Below are 17083 nucleotides of genomic sequence, written 5' to 3'. Positions count from 1 at the left end.
CCGTGAGAAAAATAATTTTATATAATTATTATTAATGTCTAAGATTTAAACGTTTAACATTTAAAAGCAATCGCCTTCGTCAGAAGCGCTGCAACAAATTAGTAGTAGCCTATATTTTATTGTTATATAGCCTATGTTAACAAGGTTTTGAATTATTGTTAAATATTTATTTAACTTTTATATAAATATGTAGGAAATATTAAGAACGTTTTAATGTGGCATTTAAAGTAGCTAACGTATCATAACACTAAAGATTTTTTTTTTTTAATTGGGAGCACAGCACTTCTTCACAAGGCAAAAAAAAGAAGAAATAAATCACATAAGATGTTAATTTATATAGATACTGTAACTTAATTGCTACCATTTAGCAAATATGTTTTCTTCCAACAAAATTGTTCACATAATGTGATTTAGGCCGAGGTAAATCAGGCCTAGAGTTCTAGTCAGTTTGTTGTTTGCCAGATCAAATCATATTTTACTTTTTATAGTGTTGAATATAAATAGACTCTAAAATTACGTAGCTTATATTTCCTTGCTTTTTAATTTTATGTATACTATTTTGTTTTATTATTGTTGTTGTTATAATACATCAATATTTCTACTTAGCCTACTATTATTATTATTAGGCTATTTAAAAAAACGAGCTGTTTATTATAATACAAACCGTTGAATTAGTTTATAATAAATTAGCAGCACCTCGCAAAACGCACTTAAACACTATTGAAAATTATGTTGGACAGACTGTCCTACATTTATCTAAGTTAAAGAGACCGCAAAATGTATCAGGAAATGGTAAAATATACCCATCACAGGATATCACGCATGATACACATCGATTTAAAATAAACAAACAAACATACTTCTCAGGCATGTTATGAGATCTGCATCTGGTTAAAACGTGCCACGTTAATAAGGCTTTCTCTGCTGTATCATATTCCCCTCGCGCGCAACTCAACCCTGAAACACGCAGCTGATCACAACAAAGACACCTTTTCACTGGCACGAGCCCCTAACACTGCCCGCGCGCACCTGTAATGCATTTGCCACTTAAGCCTTTCATACAAAGTTAAATCGCCTCGAGCTGACCTTGCAACGATACTTACAGACTTAACGCTGTAAAAGTTATTCACAGGTTTTTCTCTCTTTCTGTCTTTTTTCATCTTTCTTCCTGTTTCTCCTAATTTGTTTCTCTTGATTTACACTTGAGACCTACTCAAACCGTATCTGTGAATCATGAGCAACCTTATTTAGTCCCAGCGTTTATATAATCACAAAACACCAAATCAGTTACGGGGCCAATTATACACCAAATAAATACAAGCGCTGCTCTGCAAGGCCCACAGTTTCTGCTTTCGATGACTGCAAGAAGCTTTACACGTCGGTGTGCGCAACTGCATATTTAAATATTGCTGAGTATGTATCAGGGCAACAAATCAAAATTAGAAAATTATCAATCTTATTTCAATTACACTGAAATGTTAAATAGAGTAATTCGTTATTTGGTTTGTGTCCGTAGGCCTATCTTGAGTTAAAACATATCGACGTATAGGTATAGGCCTATTTGTTTTACATTTACTGTATGCTAAAAAAGCAACGCAGAAATCAACAAAGCACTGAGTCACATACCGAGTAGAATGCTTTTGTTTGGAGGTTCTGGCTGAATTAATCATTTAATTTATCAAGCCCATATTTTACATGACTGGCTCAACATGTCTGGCCTACAGCAATTCTTTCATCTGCTGTTTATCTGCTTTTTAATCTATTATGTGTTTACAAATGAAAACTTCTATCAAAGACAATGGTTGTCTACATTCCGCAAGATTGCAAAAGTGCAGTTGACTCCAGTGTGCCAACATTATAAAAAGAGAACACAGCAAAAACGCTGAACTAAATAGCGTAAATAAAACAAGACTGCAATATATATCTCAGTAAAATATTTTTTATCATATTAAAACTAGAAACATATTTATTCCCTATAAATATATATTTCTCTAAAGTATTAGTTGAGAAACAAATTACATAGGAACACATAGGACGTTTATCAAGCTGTAAAAATTACGAACATTACTCGTTAAGTGATTTATAGTTAAAACAACGTTCTGTCAAATAAAGTGCTCGATTATTTTTGTTTATTTACATTTAAAAAAATTGTCTATAAAGCACTATTGATCATTGAAAATGTGTCAAGTGTTTATAATAGTTATTATTAAATATTGTTTTTGTTGTTAGTAAATGCATTTTTAGGTTAGGAACAATTTAAAGACTCCTTGCACGCATAAGTGAAAAAATAATAATTTCCAGATGTTTTTAAACCTTTTGACCCCCACCCCCACCCCCGTCCAAGGAATGCCTTATTAAGAGCCAAATATTTTTTGGAGGAAAATAAGAAAATTGGCAAATATTTGCTAGCCAGCTATGTTTGAACAACGTTTTTAAAATTATGCTATTCCTAGCTTTTTGTGGCCGCTAATCAATAACAAGCTTTGACATTCATTTTAGTAAATAATGGGTTCAACAGGCATTACCAATTGATAAATCACTCGAGAGTTTAACTCCAACAAGACGACAATTTATTAAACAAATAGTAACTTTAGATATTTCCAAAAGGTATAAGAAAAAAACTGTAACTCAGTTGTACACTCGTTACCTTTCTATACTGAATTGATTATAAATACTTAAGACATTTTCTTGCAAAGTTGGTCCACCTGCTCTTGCGTGAAATAAATTAACACATTTTCTTTTTATCTATCTTGATGGACGAGCAGGGAGAGAATGTTTATGTGCAGCGGAATTATTCTATTACCAACACAAACTCGCATATCAGCCCGAGTTCACTGACCTAAAAGCTTCCTTAAATTACAAACACATGGCAAATAATACAAATATATATTAAACAATTTTGAAATTCATGAAACGTTTGGTCAGAACTTGCTGCAGTCGTATACAAAGGCTCCGGAAGCCCGGTAGAGTGGCTGACTGGACGGGAAAGCCATTTGACAGCTATTGCTTCCGGTCACCGGAGAGCTGTTCAGAGCTATCCGTTGCGTCTCGAACATCTCGCGCACCGCGTGAAAGTTTTGCTGCTGGCCGGGATAGCTCGCGCTCAGGTGCCCCAGCTCTCCGGACTGACTGAGGTACCAGGGCGCCAGTCGGTTCTGCTGCAAGTGCTGGCTCTCCTGGCTCGAGCTCTGGTGGGGGTGTGAGATAGAGGAGGCGCCTGTCGTGTTTGTGTATTCCGGTAAAGTGTCATCCCCGTGGCCGCGCTCCCCTGTGTACAGGCTCGTCGCTTGCATATTGCAGTGGTAAGTGGCGGGCTGGCCGCAGGGTGGACTGTAATGGGCGGGCTGCGGGGACGGCGAGTAGGTCAGAGACACCGAGCTTGGCAGCGCGGCGCGAGAGGCCGGCAGCTCAGCCGCGTGCTGCGGGGAGCCGCGTAGCCCGGTCATGATTGTATCCATACTAAAGGCCTGTTGTGGGGTTTGCGACTGAGGACTCCCGCTACACGCACTCCCACCGCTCCTGTCTGGACTCTCCGTTTTAGGCACGGTGCTGAGGGGTGGAGTGCTGTCATGCGGGGGCGTGCAGGCCCCGTTCTCGGTCTTTATATCCCGGAGCTTCACTGGCTGCTGCGCGTCTTGCTCGCACGCTTGTCCCTGGTTGTCTTTGCCCTGCCGGTCCCGCTCCTCTCGGTCCTTCAGCACGTCCTTCTTCTTGAAGCGGCGCCTCCGTCGCAAGAAGCTGCCGTTTTCAAACATGTTATATGAGTCCGGGTCTAGAGTCCAGTAGCTGCCCTTACCTGGCTTCTTATCATCTCTTGGCACCTTGACAAAGCACTCGTTGAGCGACAAATTATGTCGTATGCTGTTCTGCCAGCCTTGCTTATTGTCCCTGTAAAATGGAAAGCGCTCCATGATAAACTGGTAGATCCCATTCAGAGTGATCTTTTTGTCGGCTGAGTTCTGGATGGCCATGGTGATGAGCGCGATGTAGCTATAAGGAGGTTTCACCATGTCCTTGGGCTGCTGCGCAGGGGCGTACGGCCCATATGCGCGGGCCATGCCGCCGGGGTACTGCTCGTGCGCTGCGTGAGAGTACATGCTCATAGGCGCAGGCATACCGGTATATCCACCCCCGGCAGCGGCTCGATAAAAGCCTTGATCCCCGGTGATATAAGGCACTACGCCTAGAGGGCTTTGGCTAGACACGGGGTAGCGCGCCTGCATCGTACCCCTCTCTCCAACGCTCTCCTGCTGCGGACGAACAGAGATAAAGAAGGTTAAAACCTAGGCAGACGTCTTAATTCACTTCGAGAAGAAAATTAATTCCAAGGTTCGTCACTTTCACCTTTTCCTTCAGTGTCTTGTCTCAAATCTTTCATTCAAAGTTTCTTCCCAAGCGGATTTTCAGGTCTTCGCTGTGCAGGCGAACGTGAAGCAAAGCTCTTATGTGGAGAAGGCAGTGAATAGAGAAAACCTGTGAACTTCCCGCATCCGTCACTTCACAGGGACTTTTTCACCGAATTACCAATTCTGCCTTTTGGCTGAGCTCAGCGCTCCTCCCTAAACTCATCTCACGACCAATAAGCGCTCGAGAACTGTTTGTGGAAAGACTGTACCCGAAGACCTTTTCCCTCTGGGTATAGGCATAGTCTACCCTTGACTTAAGGATAAGGAAGACGCAAACACACGGAAAGAGTAGAAATGTTGACAGAAAACGAGAAAATTCTCACATCCTCGGGCTGCTTAAGACGTGAAATAAATAGAATCGCTGACATCTGCTGCAGGGTGTGAAAGGGCATGCTTTGTATAAAAGTACATGGTCGATATTAAAAACAGGAGGTAAAACAGATTTATAATATTTGTAAAGATGTCTCGTGTTTTTACAGAGTTGCAGACGGCCCGTCGACCAAGAATGGCTCCCTGTTTTCGTTCACGTGTCAGGATTCATTTGGGGTGAAGTAAAGCGGTGTTTGTTTTTCAGAAACAAATGTACTGCTTAAGAGCAAAGCAAATCTATGCTGGCCAAAAGGTGTCAATGAAGCAATGTGTCCTTTTAGGTGCTAGATGGACGAAAAGCCACCCAAATTGTGCTTTGCACCTATTCTTTGTTGGAGCGTGTCAGTGCGTTTACACTTCAGTGCTGCTATAATTTTCTTTAAGTGTTAAGCATGTCGTCTCAGTGTTAATAATAGCTTAAGGTTTCCGTTTTTCTTTATCATGGCAATGAAAATGAAGGAAAGCTACTATTGATAGAAATTTGGCATTTTGTTAGATAACTGTAGTGACAACGGGCAATATATTTGCTGACCAACTGTTTTACGTATTTAATATTAAATGTGTTTATCATTTGCACATAAATATAAAATGGATGAGAAAAGGTCAAAAACAAGTAAAATAGTTAAGTAAAATATAAAATTGTTATTCTCTCGTTGGCAAAAAAGAAGGTAAATCAAATAAATTATAAAAAAAATCAATCATTACATGAAAAACTAAAACAATTAGTAATAAAGCAATTTATTATTAGCCTACCAATGACCACAAAACCATCAATATATAGAAATGAAACACCATGATAAATAATTAATAGCCTATGATATGTTTCATCAACAACAGTTATACAAAGAAGCGGTTTTTATTCATTTGCATTTTATTTATTTATTTTTTCTGTTGGGTGTTTGTTTGACTTTTTATGATAGACTGCGTTCACTGTAGTTAATTTACAAATATATTAACATCATATATCGCGATATTATTTAAGCAAATTAGATGAGAAGATATGTCACAAAGCATCATTCACGTAGCTTATTTTATCTTAAAAAAATGACTAATCAAATAACTGCATTGACCAAGTGCTTTACTTACTGCTAAAGGAATAAACGTACATGCAATTCACGTTGGAAAACTGTTATTTGTCCAATTTATTTGTTTTGAATTAAAATCCTTGTTCTTAATATTATTATGGTTAAAATTAAAAATTGGTTACAATGTCCTGGCTCATATTTTCACTGATTCACGTATTCATCCTTTTCTTGCTTTATTCGTGGCAATTGAAACCCCGAGGAATTAGGTCGATTCAGCGCGGTGCGGTGAGGAGCATGAAAGTGGAGAACAAAATGAGGAGCGCGTCTGTAGGTTGGCCAAATTCACCTGCTAAATCTGTGTTTCTGTGTTTGAACGCCCCCTTGTGGACATTTAATTAAAGCACCCATTTTGGGTAGTCTCCTAATAGCAGCCATTCAATATAGGCTATAAATAGGCTACTAAACTTTTTTTTTTAAAATCAAGGTCAAGATTTTAGGTTACAATGATTATTAATAAGGTAAAAAGGTTTATGCCTATCTTAGCATCTGTAACTGTTTTTTCACCATTTTAATCAGTTTTTATTTTTTACCTTTACACTTGGTTCATGCAATCTTTTTATACCAATATTTAATGTTGCTTTTTTATATCAACTAAGCATTTATAGCCTACATAACTTGCAAATAAACATGTAAATTACATATTGTAATATATATATATATATATATATATATATATATATATATATATATATATATATATATATATATATTTATATATATATGCCTACAGCTATTATTTAACTTAAATATAGCCTATACAAATGATGATTATATATTGTGAATAATAATTGCATGATCCATTAATAGGGTCAGCAGTTTGCATAATGATGCCAAATCAAACTCAAAAAGAAATTAATCTCTGTTCTTCCTTTTTGCGTTTGAAGAATAGTAGCATGGGACGCTGCACTGGTGCACAGATGTCAGACTGCACGCGAACAGGCAAGACCACACACTAACTTCTTCAAACAATGCGGTTAACTACAGCGAATGGGTTAGGGATGCAATCAGCTAATGCACTAAAAGGAATGTTCCATCGCCAGCTGCATAGAAGTAGCATTATTCATGAGCATGAGGTGCATGAAGCCCCTCATGAGCTGATGTCACAGCTGTTGTCCGCATTCTTTGTGAAGTCTGCTTAACTTTGCCCAAAGTTTAGAGTTTGAAGTCAGAAAGAACTTACATGAAAGGTACTGTAACTAAAAGAAAATGATCCCTGAATATCATTTAAATGTAACTGCCCTGAGATTATGACAGTCGAACTCGAATTATGTGTTTAGCCAATCAGAAAGCCTCTGATGCGCTTGCTGTCTGTCAATCATTTTGCGCGTTCACGGTCACTGGGCATTCCATATATGGGAAGCCGGAAGCTGCGACAGGACCATGAAAAGAATGAGTGTGAAAAGAATGAGTGTGAACCACTCTATGGTATGACCTGTAAAGCTTTTCATCGCTGCAAGGAGCTGCTGAGAAAGTGCTTAAAGAGCTTGCTTGTTTTGCTTTTGCTCGACAGGAAAAAGGGGGTGTGTTTCATTTGTTGGCAAAGTTTGGCAAAGCTCTGGAACGGCGAACATCCCAGCTTTAATAGATAGTGGGACTGTAAAACTGTGAGGTAAATACTGTATTGTTTGTTTTTGCTTCTTCGTTTGCTTGGGAATGTGATACACACTAGAGTTCAATGCTGAGCCATGACAACTTTGTTTGCCAGAGTTTTGAAATTTGTAATCCACAGAGTCAGAGATTAGGCTACTTTTCAGTAATAATAAAATCATGTATTTTGTTTCATTCACACTATCCCAAAACTATCTAACGTTACAGCCTTGATATTGTGACCCACTAATATGAACTTAAGAGTTAAGAGTTCATTGCTGAGTCATGACAACTGTGTTTGCCAGCCTTTAAATTACAATTTATTTGGTTTTATTTTCAAGTAAAAAACAAAAAACAAAAAAACAAAAAAATATTTCAACTTTGGCCTCTAGGGGGAACCCGTACACCACTTTTATTAGTACAGGCAAGGTAAAAAAAAAAACACACACACATAGGCCTACTATTACTTGCTCTCCCTATTACTTTAGCATTATTATGGAATTTTAAAATTGAAAATGTATAGATAACATTAATACAACGCCGATTTCTTAGTCCAAGCTCATAACATATTTGACTTGCATTAACTGTTTTAATAATTGATTATGGTAATAAATACATTTCTAACTGTTGTGGTAGTAAATACATTGCTGTTTTTCCATCATTTTAGCTATATTTTTCTGCTCACCACCACAATACAAGATTATGAGTTGTATGAGGTCAATGAACAAAATATGCAATTCTAGAACTAAAACACATGCCCTGACTCACAATGCTGCAAGTCATCTCTTTAATGAAAGTCATTCTGCTTTTGAATCAACTATTTTAGTTGCTCCAGTTACAGAGAACCCAGATTATGTTTTCTTTTCATCAACATTTTATATTGTGCATTAGATAAAATGTTCTACATGCATCTCAGAATGTCTAATTAAAATGTTACATTTTTTAATTGTTTAGAATTTTGTTAATGCAAATCTGCAGCTAGAAATGCGCTGGTATGCCAAGAAAAAAATAATAAATTGATTCCTTAGATTGAGGTTTTGCTTACTGTAACTGTGCAAGACTTGAAGGCATCATTTACAAGGACTTTAAATGTGTCTTTGTTTAGCAGTCAATCAGCAGTAAACTCTATACGGAAACACATCTGGTGCACAGTTTTCATGACATGTAGGAAAAAGAGCATGAAACTCTGCAAGACAAAATGAATTTAGTAACCATTTGGTTCGTGTTTCGTTTTTGTTTTGTTTTTTTCATTTGACATTATGGTTGTTCAAAGTGCCACCTCAGTGTGCTGTCTCTGTCAGTATCCTATAGCCGTTTTTTTAATTCTTATAAGGTCAAAAAGAATGTTGCATCATTGTATTTCTTTTTCAGTGAGTGATCACTGATGTTTGACACCTGGGAGTCTAGATTCCATCCCATTTTTTGTCAAATATACTAATTATTAATGCACAATGATACGATTCTATTTTGTAAAAACAATGTCTTGTTTGCTGAAATAAGATCTTCATATTCTTCTTATTTTTCTGCATTGTGCACTCCAGATGCAGCTGTCATCCCCAGATACTACTTATCTTATCCCAAGATTTAATATTGTGATGGCAATGTTGTCATATGAGAATCTCTTTCTTTTATTGCAGTATAGTTTACGAACTGTGTTTAATATGGTCGTTTCCAGGTAATTTTACTTGTCTATATAAATACCTTCAATATGCTTTAATAATAAGGCTTTGTGTTTTTTGGAAGAGAACTGTGTTTTGAAGACGGGTGCGATTGATGTAGATGAATGTAGCTGTGAGTATAATCCGTGTTTATTAGTAGCTATAAATGTCTCATTGTAATCTTTTCCAAATATTCGCTCAGGTATGCCGCTTTGTTTATAAAATCAGAAGGAAATTTGGCAATCGTCGAGTCTATTTCACAGGCGTCGCGTGAAAGTACATTAAGACACCAATAGATGGCGGTAGATGACCGTCTAAAAGCTTCCACTGCCTGCGCCACCAGCAATCACACCAATAATTTTGTGAAATGAGCTGAACTTTTATTTTTTTCTTATAGTGACCCGTGTCCTTTTATTTTTCAAAATTAAGATTTATTTTTTCTTTACTCATTGGAATGGGTCAAATTCCCTAGGGCACTGCTGCAAGTATAATTTAAGTTAGAAATATAGCCTAAAATATGTTCGATGCGTTGCAACGGGACGAAACTGATTTAAAAGTTATTTAAGAGTTATAACAATGTTACCAAAACATTCTGTAATTTATCATGTTGGCCAAACTGGCGATTAATTTAACAAATGTTGGGTAGATTAGGCTAAATGTAAATTATGCTGAATAATAATTTTCCTAATTTCATTTTTTTTCCCTTTATTTTAAATTGTAGAGTATAGAAAAAATATTTGAAATCCTTAAAACGTTGCTGTAGCCTATTTCATTTGATCTTTTTCCTGACGCATTTTAACATTTCTTTAATGTTTCTCTAACCTAAAGTAATGGTAATAATGGTAGCCTAAACGAGGATGACCGGGGCTAGTTGTAACACCATTTTACTCCAGTAAATAAAATACATTTCTAAAAGATAAATTTACTTTTTGACCAAAGAGCATGTTTTCACTGTGAAACCTGTCATTAAAAGGACTGGGGTATTATATGTTTTTTATGAAATTATGAAACACGTTTCAGTTAATGAAACTCCAAAATATAGGCCTGAACATTTAAATTAAAATAATAATAATAGTAGTAGTAGTAGGCTAGTAATGTGATTACATCTTACTAAAACAACCTGAATATGTAAGAAATCTCTAACCCTCGGTTAAAAATAGGTTATATCCCTTCATTATAAAACTGACTTATTGTATAAACCTATTGTTCGCTTGTTTGCACAACCGCTATTACAAAAATATGAAGCAAGAATTTAAGTTTGGAAGACAAAATTGACAACAATTATTCTGATGTTGGAGGGTTTTAAACTATAGTTGTGTAATCAACATTTAAAAAAAAAAACACTGATGGGGAAAAACACATTTGGACTTTTGACTCAAAAGATAGACAGATAGATAGATAGATAGATAGATAGATAGATAGAGGGGTATAGAGTCTCGGCCTATGGGTCAGGCAAAAACACACTTTCCTTTGAAATGTTTTAATGCTAACATCACATTGCACTGTACAGATTAAGTGAAATATACTTATATATGCTTAATTCAAACTCTGTTGAAATATTACCACAAGGCATAAAGTGGCAAGTCCATAACTGCATGCGCTTGGTGCGGTGAGGTCAAGTTATGTCGCCAGGGGCTTTTTCGCTGGCTTTCAAAAAAAAAAAAACATTGCCAAGCATCTTTTGAGTGTACAATTATTAATCCTTCATTAATTGTCTTTACCTCACAGCTATCCAAGAGCTTATCTTTGTGCAACTTGCTCCGCAACAAGCGGACTAGCCTACATCACGCAAGGTTTGACGTCTTGATGCATATTCTGATGGTGGTGATGGTGATGATGATGGTGATGATAATATCCACCAGCAGAAGGATGGAAAGAGGTAATTCCGTTAAAATTCAACATGAAGTCCTTCCGTTCTCCGACTGGGGAAGAATGTGTCGGATAGCGCGATATACCCACTGAGGACAGATATATACAAAGTGAGATAAATATACACATCATGAACAACGCATAAAATTATGTAGTTGTTGTTGTTGTTGTTGTTGTTTTTGTTGTTTTTTAAATATATATATATAGCCTATTTATCAGCTCATACATGGGTAGGCTATAGCCCCATATACAAGCTTTTACTCCCATATTTGAGAGTAGCCTAAAATATCCCTGTCGCTTCCTTTAAATGTGTAGGCCTAAATATTGTGTAACAAAACACATTTCTTTTATTATTTTTTTAAGTATACAAATAGTTTTTCAACAATATTCAATAAAATGTATGTTTTTCGATTGTACCATTTTTAAATTGCCTGATTGCATGAGCTTCACACATTTCTGTATTATAAAAATATATTTCACGTTTAGATAAATGTGGAATGACTCTTAACCCGTCTGATAATAATAAAATATTTTTATTAGGCTATTGTTATTTGTATTGTTATTAGTATAATACCATATTATAAATGCATTTTTTTCTGTTTCTAACCCAAACTGTTCTAACAAAAAAAAAAAAAGTGGTTGAACGTAGGCCTAAAAAAACGTTCAATTGCAAAAGATGTCAACGCTTTTGAGCCATGCTCACAAAGTAGCTGTAAGGTGAATTTAACAGCTATCGATTCAAAACATTTTGTATAGTTTAAAGTCATCTTAAGCCTAATATGTTGGAATTTTGACATTCTGAGAGATGCTTTGGAATTTCGAATTAGTTTTTTTTAATTAGATTAGGTTTTTGTTATAAAATAATGTAGCTTATAGATAGGCCTATATTTTAAAACTTAATAGCTTTAACACGTGTATTTCAAAGTAAATAAATGTTTCAGAGATTATATGTAGTTTACGTTATTTGCTTTTACCTGACATGTCTGTGTTGTCTCTCGCACTTTGCTGTATGTAGCCCTGTTCCAGGGAGTAGGTGAATATGCCGGGATGTTGCCCCGTGGACGGCGAGTTGGTCGAGACTGTAGTAGGCTGTTTTAGGTATGGAGAATTTGAAGAAGAACCCCATAATGCTGTTCCCTCTGAATACGGCGAGTGACCCTCAAGCGCGCCCGCTATTGCAGGAGAAGACGGGACTGGGCTGGTGTTGCTCTCCGCGCCATAGTCTCCGTTCCCAGGCACTGGACAGCTTGCCATATAACCATGTCTCGAGCTGGGGGACATGTGACTATGGTGCCCGCTGTTTATTGATTCATAACCATTACCGGACAGGTCCAGGTTATAGCCAGTGCCATGGCACGCAAGTGTGCCGGTGGGAGGTTGGTAATCGAAGCTCTGAGGTAAAATGGCGGAACCGAACCCTAGGCCGTTCATCATTCTGTACATGGGTTTCATGGCCTGACATTTTCTCCTAAATCCTCGTGGTCTTCGCCGAAATGACCCTTCCTCGAACATAAACTCACTGGTGGGGTCTATGGTCCAGTAATGTCCTTTCCCCGGCCGCCCAAGACCTTTTGGTAGTTTAATGAAGCACTCATTAAGAGACAAGTTGTGCCGAACAGAGTTTTTCCAGCCCTGATAAGAGCCTCGGAAAAAAGGGAAGCGTGTTTGTAAGAATTGGTAAATCTCACTCAGTGTGAGTCGCTTAGTCGGTGCGCTCTGAATTGCCATCACAATGAGTGCAATGTAAGAGTAGGGCGGTTTCTCCGGGCGTCGCAGTCCTGAGTTAGTCTTTTTAGTCTTGGACACTGCGCCATGGTCCTCCAAGCTACCTGTCGCGTTCATCAGTCCTGGATGCAGCGCGCTGGACGCTGGACTGGTCCTCATCGGGGGCGTCGAGCGCAGTGGTCCGTGGGAGCTCTCAGTCGTCATCTGTCCCGCGCTGACGTACGAACACAGCTGGCTGACAAACGGTGACGTTGACAGAAGAAAAAGCTTAAGCAAAGCCACAAAGATAGAACTAGCCTATTCGATAACCAACAACGAGGTTCAAGAAAACGCCGGTTCCGAGAATAAACGCAACGCTTATGCTAATTTAACAAGACATCTAGTCTATATGTAGACTTAACGGTCTTCTTTTTTTTTCTGGCTTTAACGTTGTGATCAAAATCCAGTTCTTTTTTTGTTAGGGAAAATATCCAAGTAACGTGCGTAATCGTAGTCCTTATTAACGTTTTGAAACGGTTCTTTTTCTGCCACGAGCTCCGTTCTGATCCTGGCGGCTGTAGTCCGTTTTTGAGGAAGAAATGGAAAGACTGAGTTCGTGCAGCGCCTCAACTAAACAAAACTCGACAGCCAATCACTCAATAACTCTCCCCGGCTTTCTCTCCTCTAATTGCTCCTCCTTTCCCGCCTCACCCACCCCCTCAAACCCCTGGACCCCTACAAACTCAACTCTTTCTCTTTCTCTCTCTCTCTCTCCAGAGCCTCTCCACGCACTGTCCACCAAAATCAACTGACCCTCAGTCTATCACTATGCGACCACAAACATCGCGTCTCTCATCATTATCATCATCTTTCTGGCTTAAGCTCGCTTATTCTTTTGGCTTGTGTATAGGATATGCTTTGGCCATTTCGCCTGAATGAGTGAGTCAGAGTTGCACGCTTTATGAGAATAAAGTTGGGTATGATAGCATTATGATTTTTAATAAAGATTAGCTTAGCTTATCGAGTGAGCTGAAGGCTAATCCTAGTGTTTACTTTATGAAATTCGCATTTGCAACTCGAATTCTTATTGGATGGGTTCATCTAATGGACTTGGAGGGCTGTCAATACGAACAAGAACTATATGAGCGTGAGAGGCCTTAATAAAGCCAGCAGGACTAAAATAAATAAACCATACCATCAAATGAGGCAGACAGTGATCAGCCAGAGACAGACATGGACAAGGGAGAGAGAGAGGAATGACTTTGGCTCGAGTGGAAGCAGGCTGTCTCTGTCGAGAGGTCTGGATACCACACACAGCGCTCCAGGATCAGCTTACAGGCCCGGGGCTACAGCACATCCCTTGAGTCCGGCGTTCATTAACAAAAGAAAAAACCAATTAGCCATTTGGACGTCGACAGCTTCCGCAAGCAAAGAAGGGTCACAGCAGTCTTAGACCAGTATAGCCTAAATATAAATTTATTTATATAAACGTAAACCCGTCTAATGCATATTTCCTTATTTGTTAGGCTGCTACATATTTAAAGATTAAGGTAGGCCTACTTTTTAAAACATAATTGTTATGCGGATAATTCGTCTGTTATTGCTTTTGTTTTAAATGTTAAAGTTAAAAGGTACACTTATTTTAAAACGGACAAAAGAAAATTAGATTGCTTACAGTAGACAGACCACCACACACACACGCACTCACTCTCTCACACACACACACACACACACACACACACACACACACACACACACACACACACACACACACTACAGTCAATAGTTATTGGACTGTAAGGTTTTAATGTTTTTTAAATAATTATCTTCTGCTCACCAAGCCTGCATTTTTTTTATTACAGCAAAAGCAGTAATAGCCTATTGTGAAATATGTTTTACTATTTAAAATAACTGCTTTTTATTTGAATATATTTTCAAATGTATTTCATTCCTCTGACAATGCTAAATTTTCAGCATCATACTCCAGTCTTCACATGATCTTTCAGAAATCATTCTAATATGCTGATTCGCTGATCAAGAAACATTTATTATTATTATCAGTATTAAAACAGTTGAGTATATTTTAGAAATTTATAGAAATTAATACTTTTTAGATCGCAAGGATGCATTAAAGTGATGATAAAGACATTTATAAATGTTACAAAATATTTCTGTTTCAGATAATTGCCTTTCTTCTGAACTGTCTATTCATCTAAAAAACCTAAAACAATTCTATTTAGCTGTTTTCAACACAATAATAATAATAATAATAATAATAATAATAATAATAATAATAATAAAATATTTTTTTTAGCAGCAAATCAGAATATTAGAATGATTTCTGAAGGATCATGTGACCGGAGTAACGATGCTAAAATTCAGCTTTGGAAACACAGGAATAAATTACATTTTAAAATCTATTCAAATAGAAAGCAGTTATTTTAAATATTAAAAATATTTCACAATATTACTGTTTTTGCAAGTATTTTGGGTCAAATAAATGCAGGCTTGGTGAGCAGAAGAGAATTCATTAAAAATCTTGCTGTCCAAAAACTTTTGACTGGTAGTATATGGTGGCCTGTCTACTGTTCTGGCAATATATATATATATATATAGTTATTTTACTGACGGACTTTGTACGTTGAAGTCGCGATCAGCAGAATATTTTTATGTGAGATCCACCTCTGCATTTTTATATTTTTGATTCATATTGTTATTTAATGATTCCGATTATTTGTTTACGGTTTATTAAATTATTATTTATGGTATTATAAATAGCATTATATTTATAGACAACAAATAAAGCATTATGGCTCCTGACTTTTTTCATAAATGGCACGGGATATGTTATCTCTCGCGCTCTCTTTTTCCCTCCCTTTTTAATCACCCAACTCTTTTAAGTGTTCTTTTGAACAAAGCGAATCAACAATCCCCTAGTTTTAGTTTACCTTGAGGATGTGGATAAAAACATGTTCCCGCGCTATATAAGCAGTATTTCTCCGGGTTTCCCCCGCCCGCTGAGCGCCTGACCCCCGCCGAGTCCCGGATACCGCGGCCGCTCTAGAGGAAACCGAGCTCTGCACGAGACTTTGAACACGGGCCATCGCTGAGTGTATGTGCGTAAGAAGGCATCGCACATACACGCACTGATCTATTTTCATTACAGACATAATCGAGGCACTGTAAACAAGATTTATGATTTATTCATTGTCAAACTATACGCATCAAAGGCTCCAGTCAAACCTTGTTCCGAGACCATTTTATGCCTGATCTGAAATAGGCTATCAGAAAAACAGAAAGTATATTTACACCTGACACAGCCACAATATAAATATTTTAGGGTAAAGTGTACTTTAAATTATTAGAGGAAGAGGGCGCTAACAATTGAAATGGTTTTGAAATATAGGACAGTGATAATAATAATTAACTTACTAATTATAAGAGATTATAACAGTGGAAAATTATGCAGGATATTTTATCCGTTGATGTTTTATTTTATAATTTTGTAGCCTAAACAAAATCATTGTTTGAAAGCATTTTTACTGTGCTGTAATTTGGTTTCGATGTCAGTGTTTGCACTGGTTTGAGTGACACCGGAAGGAATGTATTTTACTTGGTATAAATAGGCTACATTGTAATGTATTTTGCATATTTCCTTTCGTATATTGTCATGTTTAATTAATTTGGTTTGAACATGCTCTTTTTGTCTTGAATTTATCTCTTTAGATAACCCCTCCATTGGTCTGTATGTTTATTTAACGTGGTTTCCAAACAAGCCTGTAGGCTATATTTATAGCATACGAATGAGCGTTTATTTGCAGCTGAAGTGATCCTGATGGACTTGAAATCTCAGCTAACGGGTTTTTAACATAGACAGGTGTGTCATTCCGCGAGTTCACCTGCAGGTTGCAGCATCGCACTTAAATGGCAAGCATTTAAAAAAAGTAAGCATTTAAAGGTTGCCAGCCAGACAATGCATTACTTGCTGTTTATACGTGCCATAACGACAAAAAGTACATAAAATTGTGAGCTTTCCTTAACTTTATAATATTAGTGCGACCATCCTCGAACGCTTCGAATTCTCTCAACTTTTATACGTTTTTATTTATGACGATTGTGGATTTGCTTTGGCCCTTTATACAACAGAACAGTCCATTCATTCGTTAATTAATTAGGCCTAATTAAATAAAAATAATATTTTTTTAATTCATTCATTCACTGGGGAGTAGCTTACATAAAAAGTGATATAAGTGAAGCAAGACAAGTCCACGGAGAGTTGGTTTACTCTTAATCAGGCCCTTTCCCTGCCCTGAAAATTACAGGGCTGTCAACCCAAGTAGATGGCTTGACTAAAGACTAAAATTAAAAAGGAAACGATGGCCCTGCTTCAGTACCGCGGACAGCG

The 17083-nt window shown here is 37.3% G+C and overlaps 2 protein-coding genes across 3 annotated transcripts; both read right to left on the bottom strand.

Moving 5' to 3' along the window:
• Nucleotides 1-2547: 2547 nt before the first annotated feature.
• On the bottom strand, nucleotides 2548-4521 carry LOC109113753 (forkhead box C1-B). Of its 2 annotated transcripts, none has more exons than XM_042747459.1 (2): nucleotides 4345-4521; nucleotides 2548-4250 (listed from the first exon to the last, which is right to left on the bottom strand). In XM_042747459.1, the coding sequence occupies exon 2, from the start codon at nucleotides 4221-4223 to the stop codon at nucleotides 2922-2924; it is 1302 nt and encodes a 433-aa protein (XP_042603393.1). In that variant the 5' UTR covers nucleotides 4224-4250; nucleotides 4345-4521; the 3' UTR covers nucleotides 2548-2921. The 2 variants fall into 2 exon arrangements, with proteins under 2 accessions (XP_042603393.1, XP_018982115.1); XM_019126570.2 differs by having other exon boundaries at nucleotides 2548-4247.
• A 5893-nt stretch (nucleotides 4522-10414) lies between these two features.
• Nucleotides 10415-13338, bottom strand: LOC109045043 (forkhead box protein F2-like). The gene is made up of 2 exons (XM_042747017.1): nucleotides 11949-13338; nucleotides 10415-11063 (listed from the first exon to the last, which is right to left on the bottom strand). The coding sequence occupies exons 1-2, from the start codon at nucleotides 12901-12903 to the stop codon at nucleotides 10885-10887; spliced, it is 1134 nt and encodes a 377-aa protein (XP_042602951.1). The 5' UTR covers nucleotides 12904-13338; the 3' UTR covers nucleotides 10415-10884.
• Nucleotides 13339-17083: the final 3745 nt, after the last annotated feature.

Source organism: Cyprinus carpio, chromosome B20, assembly GCF_018340385.1.
Source record: "Cyprinus carpio isolate SPL01 chromosome B20, ASM1834038v1, whole genome shotgun sequence".
Classification (NCBI taxonomy): Eukaryota; Metazoa; Chordata; class Actinopteri; order Cypriniformes; family Cyprinidae; genus Cyprinus; species Cyprinus carpio.
This window is presented reverse-complemented; position numbering and strand designations above follow the sequence as displayed.